General features: G+C 39.2%; 1 protein-coding gene across 2 annotated transcripts in view; it reads left to right on the top strand.

Moving 5' to 3' along the window:
* Positions 1-15,127, top strand: part of LOC114884769 (phospholipid-transporting ATPase FetA-like) — a 74,361-nt gene that overhangs the window by 43,854 nt on the left and 15,380 nt on the right. For both annotated transcript variants that reach the window (XM_029203963.1, XM_029203962.1), the window contains 6 exons: positions 267-463; positions 2,588-2,796; positions 4,673-4,716; positions 11,580-11,745; positions 13,577-13,765; positions 14,485-14,600. In XM_029203963.1, the coding sequence (XP_029059796.1) occupies positions 267-463; positions 2,588-2,796; positions 4,673-4,716; positions 11,580-11,745; positions 13,577-13,765; positions 14,485-14,600 (921 nt within the window). The remainder of the gene's footprint in view (positions 1-266; positions 464-2,587; positions 2,797-4,672; positions 4,717-11,579; positions 11,746-13,576; positions 13,766-14,484; positions 14,601-15,127) is intronic.

Consider the following 15,127-nt stretch of genomic DNA (forward strand, 5'->3'; position numbering starts at 1 on the left):
AGGTAGAGTACTTAGCACAATTATTGGCACTTAATTAATATTTACTATATTTTAGTTACTATTATCTCCTGTCAAAATCCCAAGGATGGCTCCTGCTGGGCTTTCTTTTCTGTCCTGTGTACTACTGCCTAGAGACTGTGAGCGTCAGGGCACCCCTGCCCTCCAAGAAAAGAGAGAGGCTTTGTTGAGAGGTAGGCTCCAAATGGTAGAACTGAAGCAGCACGTCTTGGATGAAATGTTAATTTAATTCTTTTTTTGATTTCTAGATTTTTCTGTTTTTAGGCAGCATGTGTTTTGTCCTAGCAGTTGGTCATTGCATTTGGGAAAGCAAGAAAGGCTACTACTTCCAGGATTTTCTGCCATGGAAAGAATATGTCTCTTCATCAGCTGTCTCTGCCGTCCTTATATTCTGGTCCTACTTCATTATTCTCAACACCGTGGTGCCTATTTCCCTCTACGTCAGGTAGGCTTCTTTGACCACTGGGGGACAAGCTGACTTCATACTTCCTACTTAATTCCCCAACTAGACTGTGAACTTTCAGAAAGCATAGATTCTGTGCTCTTTAACCCTTTACTTTGCACAGTGCCTGGTGCACAAAACACTCTGAGACATATCTAGAGACTGCATAAATGTTTTCTATATCCAGAATACCACCCTAGATACTATGTGGGTTATACAAAAGAAAATTATCCCAACCCTCAAATAGTTTATAATGTACATGACTAAATAAGACAAACAAACACATGAAATAATTAGAAAAAAATGCACACAAATTTGGTGATGCTAAAGCACAATCTAGGCAGCCCCTAGTTTATCAGTGAGACAGATTCCATTCATTTGTAAATCAGTTAATTCAGAACTCAGAATGAGTTTTCCCACAGAAACAATGTGGCAAATGGTAGATAGGTATAATTGTGACTTAAGTTCTGGTTCCCAAAAGTTGGAGAAGATGAAGGATGTTTCCTTCCCCTTTTCATGAGCACCTTGAACAAAAATTTGAAATATAGGTAAAATAAGTCTTTACTGTACTCTGATCTGCTTTTTCTATTTTCAACATTCCCTTTCACATACACACACACAAACATATTTTTTGCATCCTTCTTTTCAGGTTTCCTAAACCCTGCACTGTGGCATCCCAACTCCAAAAGCACCCAATATAACTAAATTATCTTACTAATTTAATAAATATTTATTGAACACCTACTATGTGCCAAGCACTATATTAGGTGCCAGAGAAAGAAACATGAATAATAAGACAACCCTTCCTCTAGATAAACTTACAACATAGACATGGAAACAGATACTTAAGTAAATAATTAAGGTACAATATGAAGAATGATGTAATAGAAATGTATATGTGAATGCTATGGGAACCTAGAAAAGGAATAGGTTGGTTCTGCCTGTAGAGGCTTAGGATTTACAGAAAAAAGTAATAATCAAACTGATATTTGAGAAAAGAGTAGAATTTACCAAGCAGAAAATAGGAAAAGAATATTACAAGCAGAAAGACCAGTATGTACAAAGGTTTGGAGGTTTTTAAAAGCTTGATCTGGTCATAGAAGAGTGAGTAGCCTAGACTAAGGTGTTGGATGGTAATTTAGGATTAGATTCAGGAGAGCCTTGAATGCCAGGCCAAGGAGTTTGGGTTTTATCCTAAAAGCAGCAGAGATCTTTCTAAGGAAAGAAATAATATCATTAAATGTCTGGGTTTAGAGAGATTGCTATGGTGACTGGTATGGTGAAGGAAGGGAGAGGTCAAGGCTCAACACATGAGGACTAATAAAGTCAATAATGTGGGCCTGAGCACCTCTTCCCTCACCTCAAACAAAAAATCCACGTTGCCCAATGCAGTTGTCTCAGACAGGGATTACTAATGAAGCAGTCTAAACTACCACAAACTAAATATGAATGATGATAGGAAGGAAGCCACTTAAAAGTCTCCACTGTTTTAAAATGAAGATGCTTGTTAACCATAAAGAATCTATATGCATGTTATTTGGAACAGAAGTGGAATGTGACAAACACAATTGGGAAAACTCGGATAAAATGAAGAGGAGGCTATTCTAGGGAAAAGCTACCCCACAGGCAGGCTGGATCTGCCTAGAAATTTATCAGAGGGTCGTCAGCTCCTGTAAGCTGTTTCTGAGTCTCACAGATCTTTCCCTTCTGAAACAAAGTGCTATTTCAAGTCTGAAGATTCTCTCTCTTCCCCACCAATGAGTTTACATGACAGCAGCAATAACTCTCTGATTAAGCCTAGGCTACGTTTTATAAATTAGCTCTTAACTCTGGCAGGCCTTGCATTATTGCAGAATTTCAAAAATTTTGGAAGAAAGGCTGTGAAGGGAGTATGCCTCAGCAAAGTTAATCAGTATGTCTGGTAATCAAGTAAAGCCTTGAGTGATAATGGTCAAAGTCAGAATTACAATGGGTTGGCTAGTACGAAGGGTCCTTCAAGATTGTAGGTTCCCAAGGAAGATATTCTGATTTTCATTTCTACCACCGGACTGGTAGGAAGAAACCAGGATGATGAATTTGATTGCCCTGCTTTGACCCAGGACCCTTCTTTTCTTGCTTTCTCCTTAGTGTTGAGATAATAAGATTGGGCAACAGTTTCTATATCAACTGGGATCGGAGGATGTTTTATGAACTAAAGAACACACCAGCACGGGCTTGTACCACCACCCTTAATGAGGAGCTCGGCCAGGTCAAATACGTGTTCTCTGACAAAACAGGGACCCTGACTCAGAACATCATGATTTTCAACAAGTGTTCTATTAATGGGAAATTCTATGGTATGCATATTTTTCTGCTTTCCCTGAGTCTTAGGGAAATATTACTTTGCAGATTGTTCTCAAGAATGATCTATCTCTAAATCTATATGCCTCTAAATTCACATTTACTTCTTAGTCTCACAACCTGCCCTGTTCACTAAGCAAAGCTCACCTAGCCCATTCAGTTCTAACCAAAAGCATTTATTTAGCACCTTTTAGATGCAATCCATTGTGTTGGATGTTGAAAATATGAAGATGTATAAGAATTAATCTCCATCCTCAAGGAATTCCCAATGTCTGGGCAATGTTAGTTACTCTCACATTAAATCAGATGGTGCAACCAGCATATTTCTGAAGCTGCTATTCTCCTGATTCCCCCTCAGACCAATAAACACTCTAGAAAGAAGCCATCAAAGGGTATTCAGAGCTTGATGTGTCTCCCATGCCCAGTTATTCATTTATTTCCTGCCTTAAGCATAAGCTTGTTTTTGTGATAGCGTTAAGTCCTTATATGTGTGAACATTCATGCCCACTGCACTAACTAGCTAAGGAAGGCAATCACATCTAAAAAGATAGACCACATGGGGTGTTTCTCTGGGATTATGAAAAAGCTTTGAAACTAGGAAGATGTGATAGTTGCAAAACCTTGTGAATGCACTAAATGCCCCTGAATTGTACACTTTAACATGGTTACTTGTATGTTATACGAATTTCACCTCAAAAAATTTTTAAGTTAAATTTTAAAAATAAAAAAATTAAAGTTAAAATTTTAAAAAAAGCTAGAGCACTCTAATATTTTCTATTACCCCTGCCAAACAAGTTTTCACACGTATAAACTCTGAAAGCTTATTTTTGGATGGTTGATTTGGGTGAGGATCTTAATTTTCTTACTCACTGTATGGGTAAGGATAAGGTTGAAAAGGGTCATGCGTGTTTCTACGCTTGGCATCAGACTGTCTTCCACCCCCATTCTGTCTATGCTGTCTACTGGCCAAGAATCCTAAACATTCCAGCACTACTTTCACACATCCTCTGGGTAACGTTTCTGATTGAAAGGCTTCCGGAGGTACGAAGTCTCTCATAAATGACTAGCCTCCAGCCTCAACTCACTCACACTTAAGGAGAAGAATTGCACCCCAAGCAGCATTATTCTTACCATTGGCTTGAGGAAAGGAGCTCATAGGGCACTGAGAGCTAGGTGGCCTGAGGGGATTCGAGGAGCTTAACTGCAAGTCTAGGATGATAGAATCAGAAGGAATAAGCTTTTAAAAATCCTCCTTTAAATTACCATATGACCCAGTAATTCCATTCCAAGGTATATACCAAAAAAAAGAAAAGAAAAGAAAAAGAAAACAGAGATTCTAACAGATAGATGTATGCCAGTGTTCATTGCAGCATTATTCACCAGAGACCAAAGGTAGAAACAACCCATGTGTCCATCAACAGATGAATGGGTAAACTAACGGTGGTATATCCATGTAATGGAATACTCAGACATAAAAAATAATGAAGTTCTGACACATGCTACAACATGGATGATTCTTGAAAACATTATGCTAAGTGAAATACACCAGACACAATAGGAAATATTGTATCATTCTACTTATATGAAATATCTAGAATAGGCAAATTCATAGAGACAGAAAGCAGATTAGAGGTTACCAGGGGCTGGGAATAGGGAAGAGTGAGGAGTTTTTGTTTAGGATGCTGAAAAAGTTTAGGAAATATATAATGGTGATGGTTGTACAACATTGTGAATGATGTTAATGCCACTGAATTGTTCACTAAAAATGGTTAAAATGAAAAATTTTATGTTATACATATTTTACACAATAAAAAAATGTAAACCCTTCTTTAAAACCCTTGCCAAATGTGTATTCTATTTACTTACCAACAGGTGTTGTCTATGACAAGAATGGACAGAGGGTAGAAGTCTCGGAGGTGAGTGATTACAGCGCCCTGTGAAATGCATGTGGCACCTGAGTGAGGCTGCGCCGCACAGCAGCATCTTTAACACAGATTGGGATTCCCTTAGCCCCTGAAATATTACAGCTGTTATTGGCCCCATAATATCAGAAAGTATTATATAAATGAACTCTGTTTATTTGAGGGTATTTGGGTTTGTGTTTTTAAATGAAAATAGCTTATTATAAGAAGGTGATTATATATAAATAATATATAAATTTTTTTAAAGTAAGGAATGTCTGAAGAAACCAGCAAAGGGATGAATCCTTGAGCTCATAAAAATGATCTAGGAGAGCAAATGAATAGTGGTTTAAGATACTTTTTCGGAAGACATTACATTACTTGAGAATAAATTCTAATTCTACATATGAATATTATTTGTTTTCTGAATAGCGCTATTAAAATTTCCTTTAAACACAAATTAATTAATTAAAAATGAAAACAGCTTTATTGGCTTTTTCTATTTAAAAAATTATCTGTGCTCATGATAAAAAAAAATTCAAACAATATAGAAATGTGTGAAGAAGAAAATTAAAATCATTCAGTCCCATTTAGATAACCAGTGTATAATCTGGGAATATTTATCCTTTCAGATGTTTTTCATATGTATATATACACACATATACACCTAGGTCTAGTAGGTAGGTAGGTATGTAGGAAGGAAGGATGGATGGATGGATCGTAGCATGCATGCTACTTTCAGCCTCCTTTTATTCACCTGACACTATATTGTGGCCCTCCTTCCGTGTCAGTGTATTTAGGTCTACATCATCATTTTGAATGGCTGTCGTAGCCAATTACATTGATGTATCTTAATTGATTTAGCCAATCCCCTATTTTTATTCTGTTGTCTTTTGCTATTATAAACAGCATTATGATAAGCATTCAGGTACATACATTTTTGTCTCCTCTTCTGAAAATTATTTCCTTAGAATAAAGTCCTGGAAGTAAAATTAGTTGGTCAAAGGGTGGCTAGATTTTTAATGCACTTAATAGTGCCATACTGCTCTCTGGATAGACTGCATCAATTTATAATCCCACCAAAAAATATGAGAATTCCTCTTTTCCCATACTGTATCCTTGTCAGTACTGGGTATTAATATTTCAATCTTTAGAAATTTAATTGTGAAAATCATATCTCATTTAATTTACCTTTCTTTGATTACTAATCAGATTGAATCATTTTATGTGCTTATTTTCCTTCTTCTTCCCAATCACTTTATTGCCCATTTATACTTCTTTTGTGAATTGCCTGTTCATATTCTTCGTCCTTTTTTTCTTATTTCAAGGGGCTCCTTATATAGTAAAAATACCAACTTTTCCTTCATCTGGCACATATGTTACAATTATTTTTTTCCATTTTTGTCTTTTGGCTTTTGTTTAAAGTTTTTTGTTTAGAAGTTTTTAATTTATGTAATTAATTCTATCAGTCTTTTTCCTTTATAGCTTCAGGATTTATGACATACTCAATAGTCCTAACCCACACAATTGTAAGAATATTTTCCTTTTCATTCTTCCTGTCTCTACCTGGTTCAATTTTACTGTTTTTTCCAGTATTGGATCTCAACTTTTGTTTATGGGTTTGATTTTAAGCATCCCTTCATAGGGCTTCTTCCATTACATTCAGGATACTACTCATCCTATCGCTTTCCTACTAGAACCAATTCCAAACCTTTAGCCACTTGACTTATGTACTAAACAGGTAACTCCAGCTCCCAACTACTGCCTCACCCTTATCCATCCAGAGAGATTGGAAATGGAGAATAAAATCAGTATTTGCCTTAAATCCTCTTCCAGGGACTTTGCTAATGACCTTGGCAATATAAACAAAGTTATAGCTTCTAGGGAGTAAATTGTTACCCTGGAGTTACCTTTCCCTTCCTCCTCCTTTTGCTACTGATCGACCATAACACATTTTCCTCTGGATCCCTGGAATCTTTGTTCTCTTGTAAGCAAACACCCACAGCCTTATCTTTTCATAAAAATGCTTTCTTCTCTCTACCTTGATTGAAAGATGACTTTCCTGGAGGATATCCCTTTTCCTCCATCTCTCGTACTCCGCATACCAAAAGTCCAAAGGTATTGTCCTCATTATCCTGTGCCACTTTTCTTTCTTTTTTTTTTGGCTGCCTTGGGTCTTCATTGCTGCGCATGGGCTTTCTCTAATTGAGGTGAGCGGGGGCTACTCTTTGTTGCAATGCGCGGGCTTCTCATTGCGGTGGCTTCTCTTGTTGCAGAGCACAGGCTCTAGGCACATGGGCTTCAGTAGTTGTGGCACGTGGGCTCAGTAGTTGTGGCTCACGGGCTCTAGAGCACAGGGTCAGTAGTTGTGGTGCACGGGCTTAGTTGCTCCGCGGCATGTGGGATCTTCCCGGACCAGGGCTTGAACCCGTGTCCCCTGCATTGGCAGGCAGATTCTTAACCACTGTGCCACCAGGGAAGCCCATCCTGTGTCACTTTTAAACTATCACTTTTTCTCCCTCATATAATCTTTCTTCCTGTGATGCTTATGACTTCTAGCTATATTCCTCTTTCTTCTTGTCGTTGACATTTACAAATCTTCTGGCTTCTCCACTTCATTCACTGAGGACCTTGAAACCTTAGCTCATATTTCCCCTCTCTACCCAATCCCTGCTATCATCTTGGGTGGTATTGGCTTATTTACGGATGATCTAGCAACATAGATGCTTTCAGATGTCTAAAAGAATATATCTTTCAAATGACTTTTTGGACTCAAAAAAATCTATATCATCCATTTCTATGTTATCATGTCACCACCCAGAAGTGCACTACTCTGAAACTAAACTCCTTTGTCATGATCTCTGGTCACAAACCTTATTTTTCCAGTTCTCTTGATACTTGATTCCTAGTATACCTGCTTTCTTACCAAAGGAAGATTTACAAACTCTCTGTTCTCCTTTTTCTCTGTCAATCCCTTGTGACTTTACTTCCTGTCCTATCTTGCCCCCCCATCTGTACCCAAGATCATAAGCATCTTCAATACCTTACTAGTTCTCCCTTTTTTTTCCCCTCTCTGATCGCCCAACAAATCTCAACCTTGAATTAACCAAGCCATCTACCATTCTCTGTTTCTAATCTCAGAATGCCAAGCACTTTTTGGGGATCACAAGCCATTACAAATTCAGAGACTCCAAACTCTTCTGGGCTTCCAGTGCCACTTGGATAATTTTTTAATCTATTTATGGTGAGCTTAATTCTTAATTTTCCATATTAGCTATTCCAAAACTCACCACTCTTGGGCCTTCTACCACATCCCACTCCCTTCTCCCCAGTGTGCAGTACATGATATTGTTTTCTACTTTGCTGAGAAAAATCCAAACTATCAGCTAAGTACCCTTTTCTGTACAAATATCAGAACCCACCTTTACCCCCTTTCCTTCAGTCTCAACAAAAGGTATAACTTTTTCTTTCAATACTAATCTCTTCATATATTCTGATTCCATGCCTTTCTACTTCTTCAGGAACCTCAGTCAATCCTGTATTCTCTGTTTCTTAATATCTGAAACTTATCCCATTATATGATTCTTTCCCCTCAGCTCAAATCTATCCCTTCTTTAAAAAGACAAAAAAAAACACCACTCACTACATACATACAATGGAATATTATTCAGCAATAAAAAGAAATGAGCTATTAAGCCACGCACACACATATACACAGAAAAGGGAAGAACTTTAAATGCATATTGCTAAGTGAAAGAAGCCAATATGAAAAGGCTGTGTACTGTATGATTCTAACTGTATGATATTCTGGAAAAGGTAGTAGTTGCCAGGGGTTTGGGGAGGGGTGGAGAGAAGGATGAAGCACAGGAGATTTTTAGGGCAGTGAATCTATTCTGTGTGATACTGTCATGGTGGATTCATTACATTATGCATTTGTCAAAAACCACAGAATTGTACAAAGCAGAGTGAACTCTAGTGTAAACTATGGACTTCAGTTAATAATAATGTATCAATATTGGTTCATCAATTGTAACAGATGTACCATACTAATGTAAGGTGAAAATAGGGGGAAATGTGGAGTGGAAAGAAGAAAGGAAATATATAGGAACTCTCTGTACTTTCTGCTCAATTTTTTTTTATGAATGTAAGACTGCTCTAAAAAATGTAGTATTAAGTTAAAATAAAATAAATGTGTTAAAGTAACCCTTAGCCCATTAACCAGAGGTAACCACTACTAATAAATGTTTATATCTTATTTTATTCATTTTTTAAAGCAGTTAGAACTTTTCCTTCATCCTGCATTACGCTCTGACTCCATCAGTCAGTCCAAAATGTTCAACCATATGTATCAACCATATGTCAGACTCTGAATAAATGTTAAAGGTTCAAGGAAAACAAAGGAAATTTGTTCCCTACCTTCAGAGTTGGCAGACTAGAGGAAAAGTGTATAAGGAAATAGACAATTACAGCAGTCTTTCTAACTCCTCACCTTTCATTCATTCCTCATTCTACCCTATATAATTAGACTCTGTCCTATCATGTCCACTGAAACTAGCCAAGGTCACTAATGACTACCTTGTTGTTAAGTCCTTACCCAATTTCTCTGCAGATTTTAACACTTAAAACTCCACTTTTTATTAAAGCTCTCTTGTCCCTTGGCTTCTGTTAAGTAACTCTCTTCTTGTGTTTTCTTCCTGTATGATTGTTTTTCTCATCTTCTTGGCCATAGGTACTGATGTTCCCCCAGAGCTCTATTATTGTACCTCTTTTCCATCTTTATAGTCTCGTGTTTTTACTGACTTTAACTACTGCCTACTTACTAATGACCTCCAAATCCATATATCCAAGAACATTTTTAGCTCCCTCCCTATCCGTGACCAAAGCTAAAGATATCCTATAAAAACTATCTATAGCTATGTCACAGAATCTCAAAGAGTATCCTCAATTGCCTCCTCTACCCTCCATTCTGAATTCGTTTCTTCTCATCTGATACCCCCGGTTTCCATCCTTTTGTCTTGTACCTGGATTTGCCATTCAGTCTTATTCAACTGGGTGTTTAACTTTCAATTGCAGAGTAATTCATGAATACTGCTCCTCAGAACATGCTGTACTGCAGCTCCAAGCCAGCCCTGCCTCAGTCCTGTACCCAGCCAGGTCCAGTGTTCTCAAACATTACTTGTCTGGAAGGGGAGATTAGAAACTAGCTCAGATCTCTTACCTGAGCTTCAAAACTATATATGCCTGCTTTCATTATTACCTTTATGTCCTTCAGGTATCGCCAGGTCAGTCTGTCAAAAATCTCCTCCTGCTGGGTATCCTATCTCAGTGAATGGTCTTACCATCTATCCCAATTAGGATACATAAAATTATTCTTAACTGTTTCTCTCTTTCACTTGTCATATCCATGTCATCAAATTCTGTATTTTCAAATCATACCCTTAATTTAATATTTATTGTCACTACTTTATCATTTCTCTTGTGAATTACTGAATGGCTTTCTAACTGGTCTCCTTGCTTTTCATCTTGCTACTTCCAATATATTCTCCATGCTGCTACCAGAGGACTATATGATCATATGACTTTCAGCAGAAAATTGTTACGGTTCCCTATTGCATACAAGATGGTAATGCAGGATCTGCTTCATATCTACCTCTCCAACTTCTCTCACATCACTCACCAGCTTCTAAGTTTCAAAGAATGTACCAGTACAAGAGCCCAGTTATAGAAGAGCCTCAGAGGATGCTATATAATGAGTTATCTTAAATTACTAAACCCACAAACTTCCCAGAGCTCACAAGTCTGTGGTTGGCCAGGTCTAGGACTTGGCTCTGGACCTGACCATACTTCCTCACTATCATGACAAAACTCCCTCTAGATGGGTTATAGAAAAGAGCCAGTATAGCCCACTACAAACTTCCGTTTCCCCAACATAGCACCAAGCAGCGCAATTGTGTCTGTACTTGACACATTGGGGCCCAGCCCAGGTAGCACCACAACTACAATGAACTGGTGAAATATCCTTGAGAGTTCTGATATGGGATGGAGAAATCTGTTAATAACACCGCACTCCAGGGTGGGCATAAGAGAGTCTCAGGACCAAATTGAGCCAGAAAAGAATGTTTACCCCAGGTGCCTACCAGCAGCCTACCTGACATGAAGAACGTTAGTCAACATCTAAAGGAGCCAAGCTCATAGCCAGGAAAATGGTAGTGAATATTAATATTAGGTCCACAGATTGAGGCAGGGTCAATAACCTTGAGGACTAGAGGCAGGAAGGAATCAGGTATGCTGAATCAGGTATGCAAAATGGTATAAAATTAAGTCTGTGAACAAGAAGTCTGTACTGAAGCTTGCTTGTTATACAGCCTTGCCTCTGTCTTGCAATATTCCTCTCTAGCCCCCTTGTGGGGTAAAATAGGGATAGTGCAACACAGTGATGTCATTGTACCTAGCTCCCTTCCCAGTTCCCAAAATCAGGCAGAGGACAGCCAGAGATAAGACTTTTTCCAGAAACCATTTACTAATAGGGAACAGTTACTCTCTCATGTCCTCAGGTTTGATTTATCATGGATTTGGCACTTGGAAGAATAGAGCCTGAAGATGGCCACTAATCATTCAGGATAGCTGGAGTAGAAAGAGGGCAAGAAGGGTCTGCCAAGCAGTGCTAGCTTGTCTCCTGTGTGGTGGATCTTCTCCAAGTGAATGGATGGACCAGGTCAGAGCTACAGAGGCTTAGAAACCAGCACAGGGTCTCTTTCACTTATCTTGCTTTTCTTTTCCCATCCTCCTAAGAGTTCTCATCACATTCCAGAAATTGCCCCCAGGTCGACCTTCTATAAAGTGTCAAGCTGCTGTTTGTTCTGGCTTATGTGTTCCAGAAAACAGAAAAGGTCGACTTCTCCTACAACAGACTGGCTGATCCTAAGTTTTCATTTTATGACAAGACTTTGGTGGAAGCAGTGAAAAGGGGAGATCGCTGGGTACACTTGTTTTTCCTGTCACTCTCATTGTGTCATACCGTGATACCAGAAGAGAAAGTAGAAGGTGAGAAGGGGCTTGAGGCCTCATGGACTGAGAATATGTCATAGAGTCTAGGCTGATTGGAGGGGGGGATGGTTTGATATCGTTTGTAATGGCTTAATCTAAAGAACTTTCTAATAGGAAGAGCTGTCCAGCAATGGAACGGATAGTCAAGATAAGTAGTGGGCTCCTAGCCATTGAATATATTCAAGTAGAAAACAACGTCTTTGTCTTAAAGAAGATTCATTCATTGGATGGGGGTCAAACTTGGTGCTATCTAGCGAGCTTCGGATCTTGAGACTCTGTAATATTCTGTCACAGAGTTTATCTGATTTATTGCCAAGATCAACCCCACTACCTCTGATAAGACTTCCTGAAGGATGAGTTGAGTCATCCTCTTGTTGCTTCACAATTTAAAGGTATCCCCATATACCCTAATTTCTTTAGTAACCAAATATGACTATGTCATCCATGAATTTATCAAAATATTTTTCAGAAATTACTGATTTTTAAATTAAGAAGACTTTTTTCCTTAACAAACAAGAATTTAGGCAGCCAAGTAAATCACATCCTTCAAAGTCAATGTAGTCTTAATATAATACCACCATGAGTAACACCTTATATTTGTACATCACTTTATAATTTTACAAGTTGCTTTCATTTATATTACCTTCCACAATCTTCACAACAGCCCTCTGCAGAACAAGAAAAGTGATCCTAGTTTTATAGCAAAGGAAACTGAAGCTAAAAGAAATTAAGTGCTGTACAGCAGAAACTAACACAGCATTGTAAAGCAACTATACCCCAATTTTTAAAAAAAGACATTGTGACGACTAAAATCCTATAGCTAAGAAAGGTATAAATGGGATAAGAACCCAAATCTCATGTCTTCTGGCCCCATGAGCTCCCACCCTTCCACAAGCCTCTCCGGGTCTGACATTCCAACAAGTTGGTATTACTTGAAGCATATTTGGACTTGTCTATGTTTACTGCCTTGAGTGACAAGGTAGGAAACACACAAGAAAGTAATCTTATTATCCCATAGACACATCTTATGTCTGACTTAAAATTATACTCCCCCACCTACCTTATTCACAAGTATAAGATTCTGAAGATGTATAACTGTTTTTAAATATCAAATTAACCTTCAAAAGAGAAATAATCTAAAATATATCTCAGGTTATGGGGATTATTCTAAAAGAGGAGTTCCAGAAATGTCTTGAGTAATATCAGATTGAAAGATTGATTCAACAGAGTAAGTCATTTACCTTCCCAGGGTGAGAGTTTCAAAGGTGACAATACTCATTCATATATATATATATATTTTTAATTGTTTACTAAACTATCAATCTTATTACCTTATAGCAGTGTTCATCAAAGTGCGGCCAGTCCTGTGCAGGAGCACTTTATGTAGGACCATATGCATGAGACTCACTCAGGAGATTTGTTAAAATTCAATTTCCTGGGCCATCCTCCCAGATTTTGTGATTCTGGATTCAGTAAGTTTGGGTGGGGCCCAGGAACCTTCATTTTTAACAATCTCCTGAGCCATCTTTACCCGCTAAAGTTGGAAGGCTACTGCCTATGTTTTGTTTGTTTGTACACATGTTCCGTGTACTTCTGTAATACTAACTCAGGTCTGTGAAATGAGTTTAGAATATTGGAAAGAATGAAAAAACTGACCTGTTCTATGCAACCTGGCCTTTTAGGGCCAGGCTTGGGTGGAAATTTTGAAGAAAGATGTCCCCTCCTGGGCTCCATCTTTATGTAAGCCACTTGGAAGACAATCTCACTTCTGGGTGGACTTCATCTGCACATCTCTAGGGGCTCTGGCTGCTCTCTTCTCTCCTGCCAGGTGAGCTGACTTACCAGGCTCAGTCCCCAGATGAAGGTGCCCTGGTCACTGCTGCCAGGAACTTTGGCTTTGTGTTCCGTTCCCGCACGTCTGAGACAATCATGGTAGTCGAAATGGGGGAAACCAGAATCTACCAACTACTGGCTATTTTGGACTTCAACAGTGTGCGCAAGAGGATGTCTGTTATTGGTGGGTGCCCCTCCTAGTTGGCCCTCTCCCCTTATTTGTCTTTCATATACATTCACACGTTGACTTTCTCCTCTATCTACACACAAATGTTTTCTCCTGCCCACGTGCCATTTCACAGGCACTCTGCCTCAAATACAAATACATAGCCATTCCCACTTTCTCTCTCATAATCCTTTATATTTTCTCATATACACATATGTGAGCTTACTGCCATGTGCTAGGACCCTTATTTAGTGATCCTGGGTAGTAGCTTGTCAGAACCCTCAAAGCCAAGATAAGAACAGAGAATAAACCCATAAAGCCTGAACTTGGAATAAGAAATGGGGGCAGACAATATAGAGGAAAGTAATACTATCTTGTTCTCAGTTAGTTTGGGCCTCAGGCCGAAGAGGAAGAAAGTCATTTTTCATCCTTGGTCCTTATTAGGTGTGGGCCTTGGTCTGGAACTTGGACTTGAGAAGCTAAATGTGATTCTGTATCAGAGTCTTCCATAGGTGATACTGAACCCATGGAAAAACTGGTTCCAAAAGGTCCTCTCTCATTCTCACCAGCCCTCACCACATCACTTATCCTGTGTGACCACTCATTGAGTGCTTAGCCCCCAAAGGTGTCAGAAACAAATGTCATGGGAACAGCCTCCTGCCATCTCTCAGTGGCCCAGACAAGTTCTTGTAACAATGGACCTATATGGTTACTTTGCTTAATTTGCTTATCCTTAGTGAGGACACCTGAAGATCGCGTAATGTTATTCTGCAAGGGTGCAGACACGATCCTCTGTCAGCTACTTCATCCATCCTGTAGATCCCTCAGAGACGTGACCATGGAACATTTAGATGTAAGTGTTTAGATTGCAGGGGAGGGAAGCTGTGGATGGCTCTGTGTATCTGTATGTGTGTCCATATATATGTCCCCATGTCAGTGTGTTTCAGTATGGGGTACATAGGTGTCTGTGTCTCTTTAATTGATAGAAGAATAAAAACTACCTCATTCTGTGGGATTCTCACTGACCACATTGCCACCTTCTGTGTGAAGGAGTTGGGTGGCCCAGGATCCCAGGGGCATGAAGAGGATTGTGTTGTGGGAGCACTTACCACAGTCAGAACAGTTCATTCTATGATTCCTGGCTCGGGAGGTCCTGTGGTCACATCTAGAATTTGCTTCAGAATAGGGCCTGCTGGACTTCCCTGGTGGCACAGTGGTTAAGAATCCACCTGCTAATGCAGGGGACACAGGTTCGAGCCCTGGTCTGGGAGGATCCCACATGCCGCGGAGCAACTGGGCCCGCGAACCATAACTACTGAGCCTGCGCATCTGGAGCCTGTGCTCCGCAACAAGAGGCCGCGATAGTGAGAGGCCTGTGCA

The sequence above is a fragment of the Monodon monoceros genome, unplaced genomic scaffold, assembly GCF_005190385.1.
Source record: "Monodon monoceros isolate NGI ecotype Baffin Bay Population unplaced genomic scaffold, NGI_Narwhal_1 Super_Scaffold_5, whole genome shotgun sequence".
NCBI classification, from domain to species: domain Eukaryota; kingdom Metazoa; phylum Chordata; class Mammalia; order Artiodactyla; family Monodontidae; genus Monodon; species Monodon monoceros.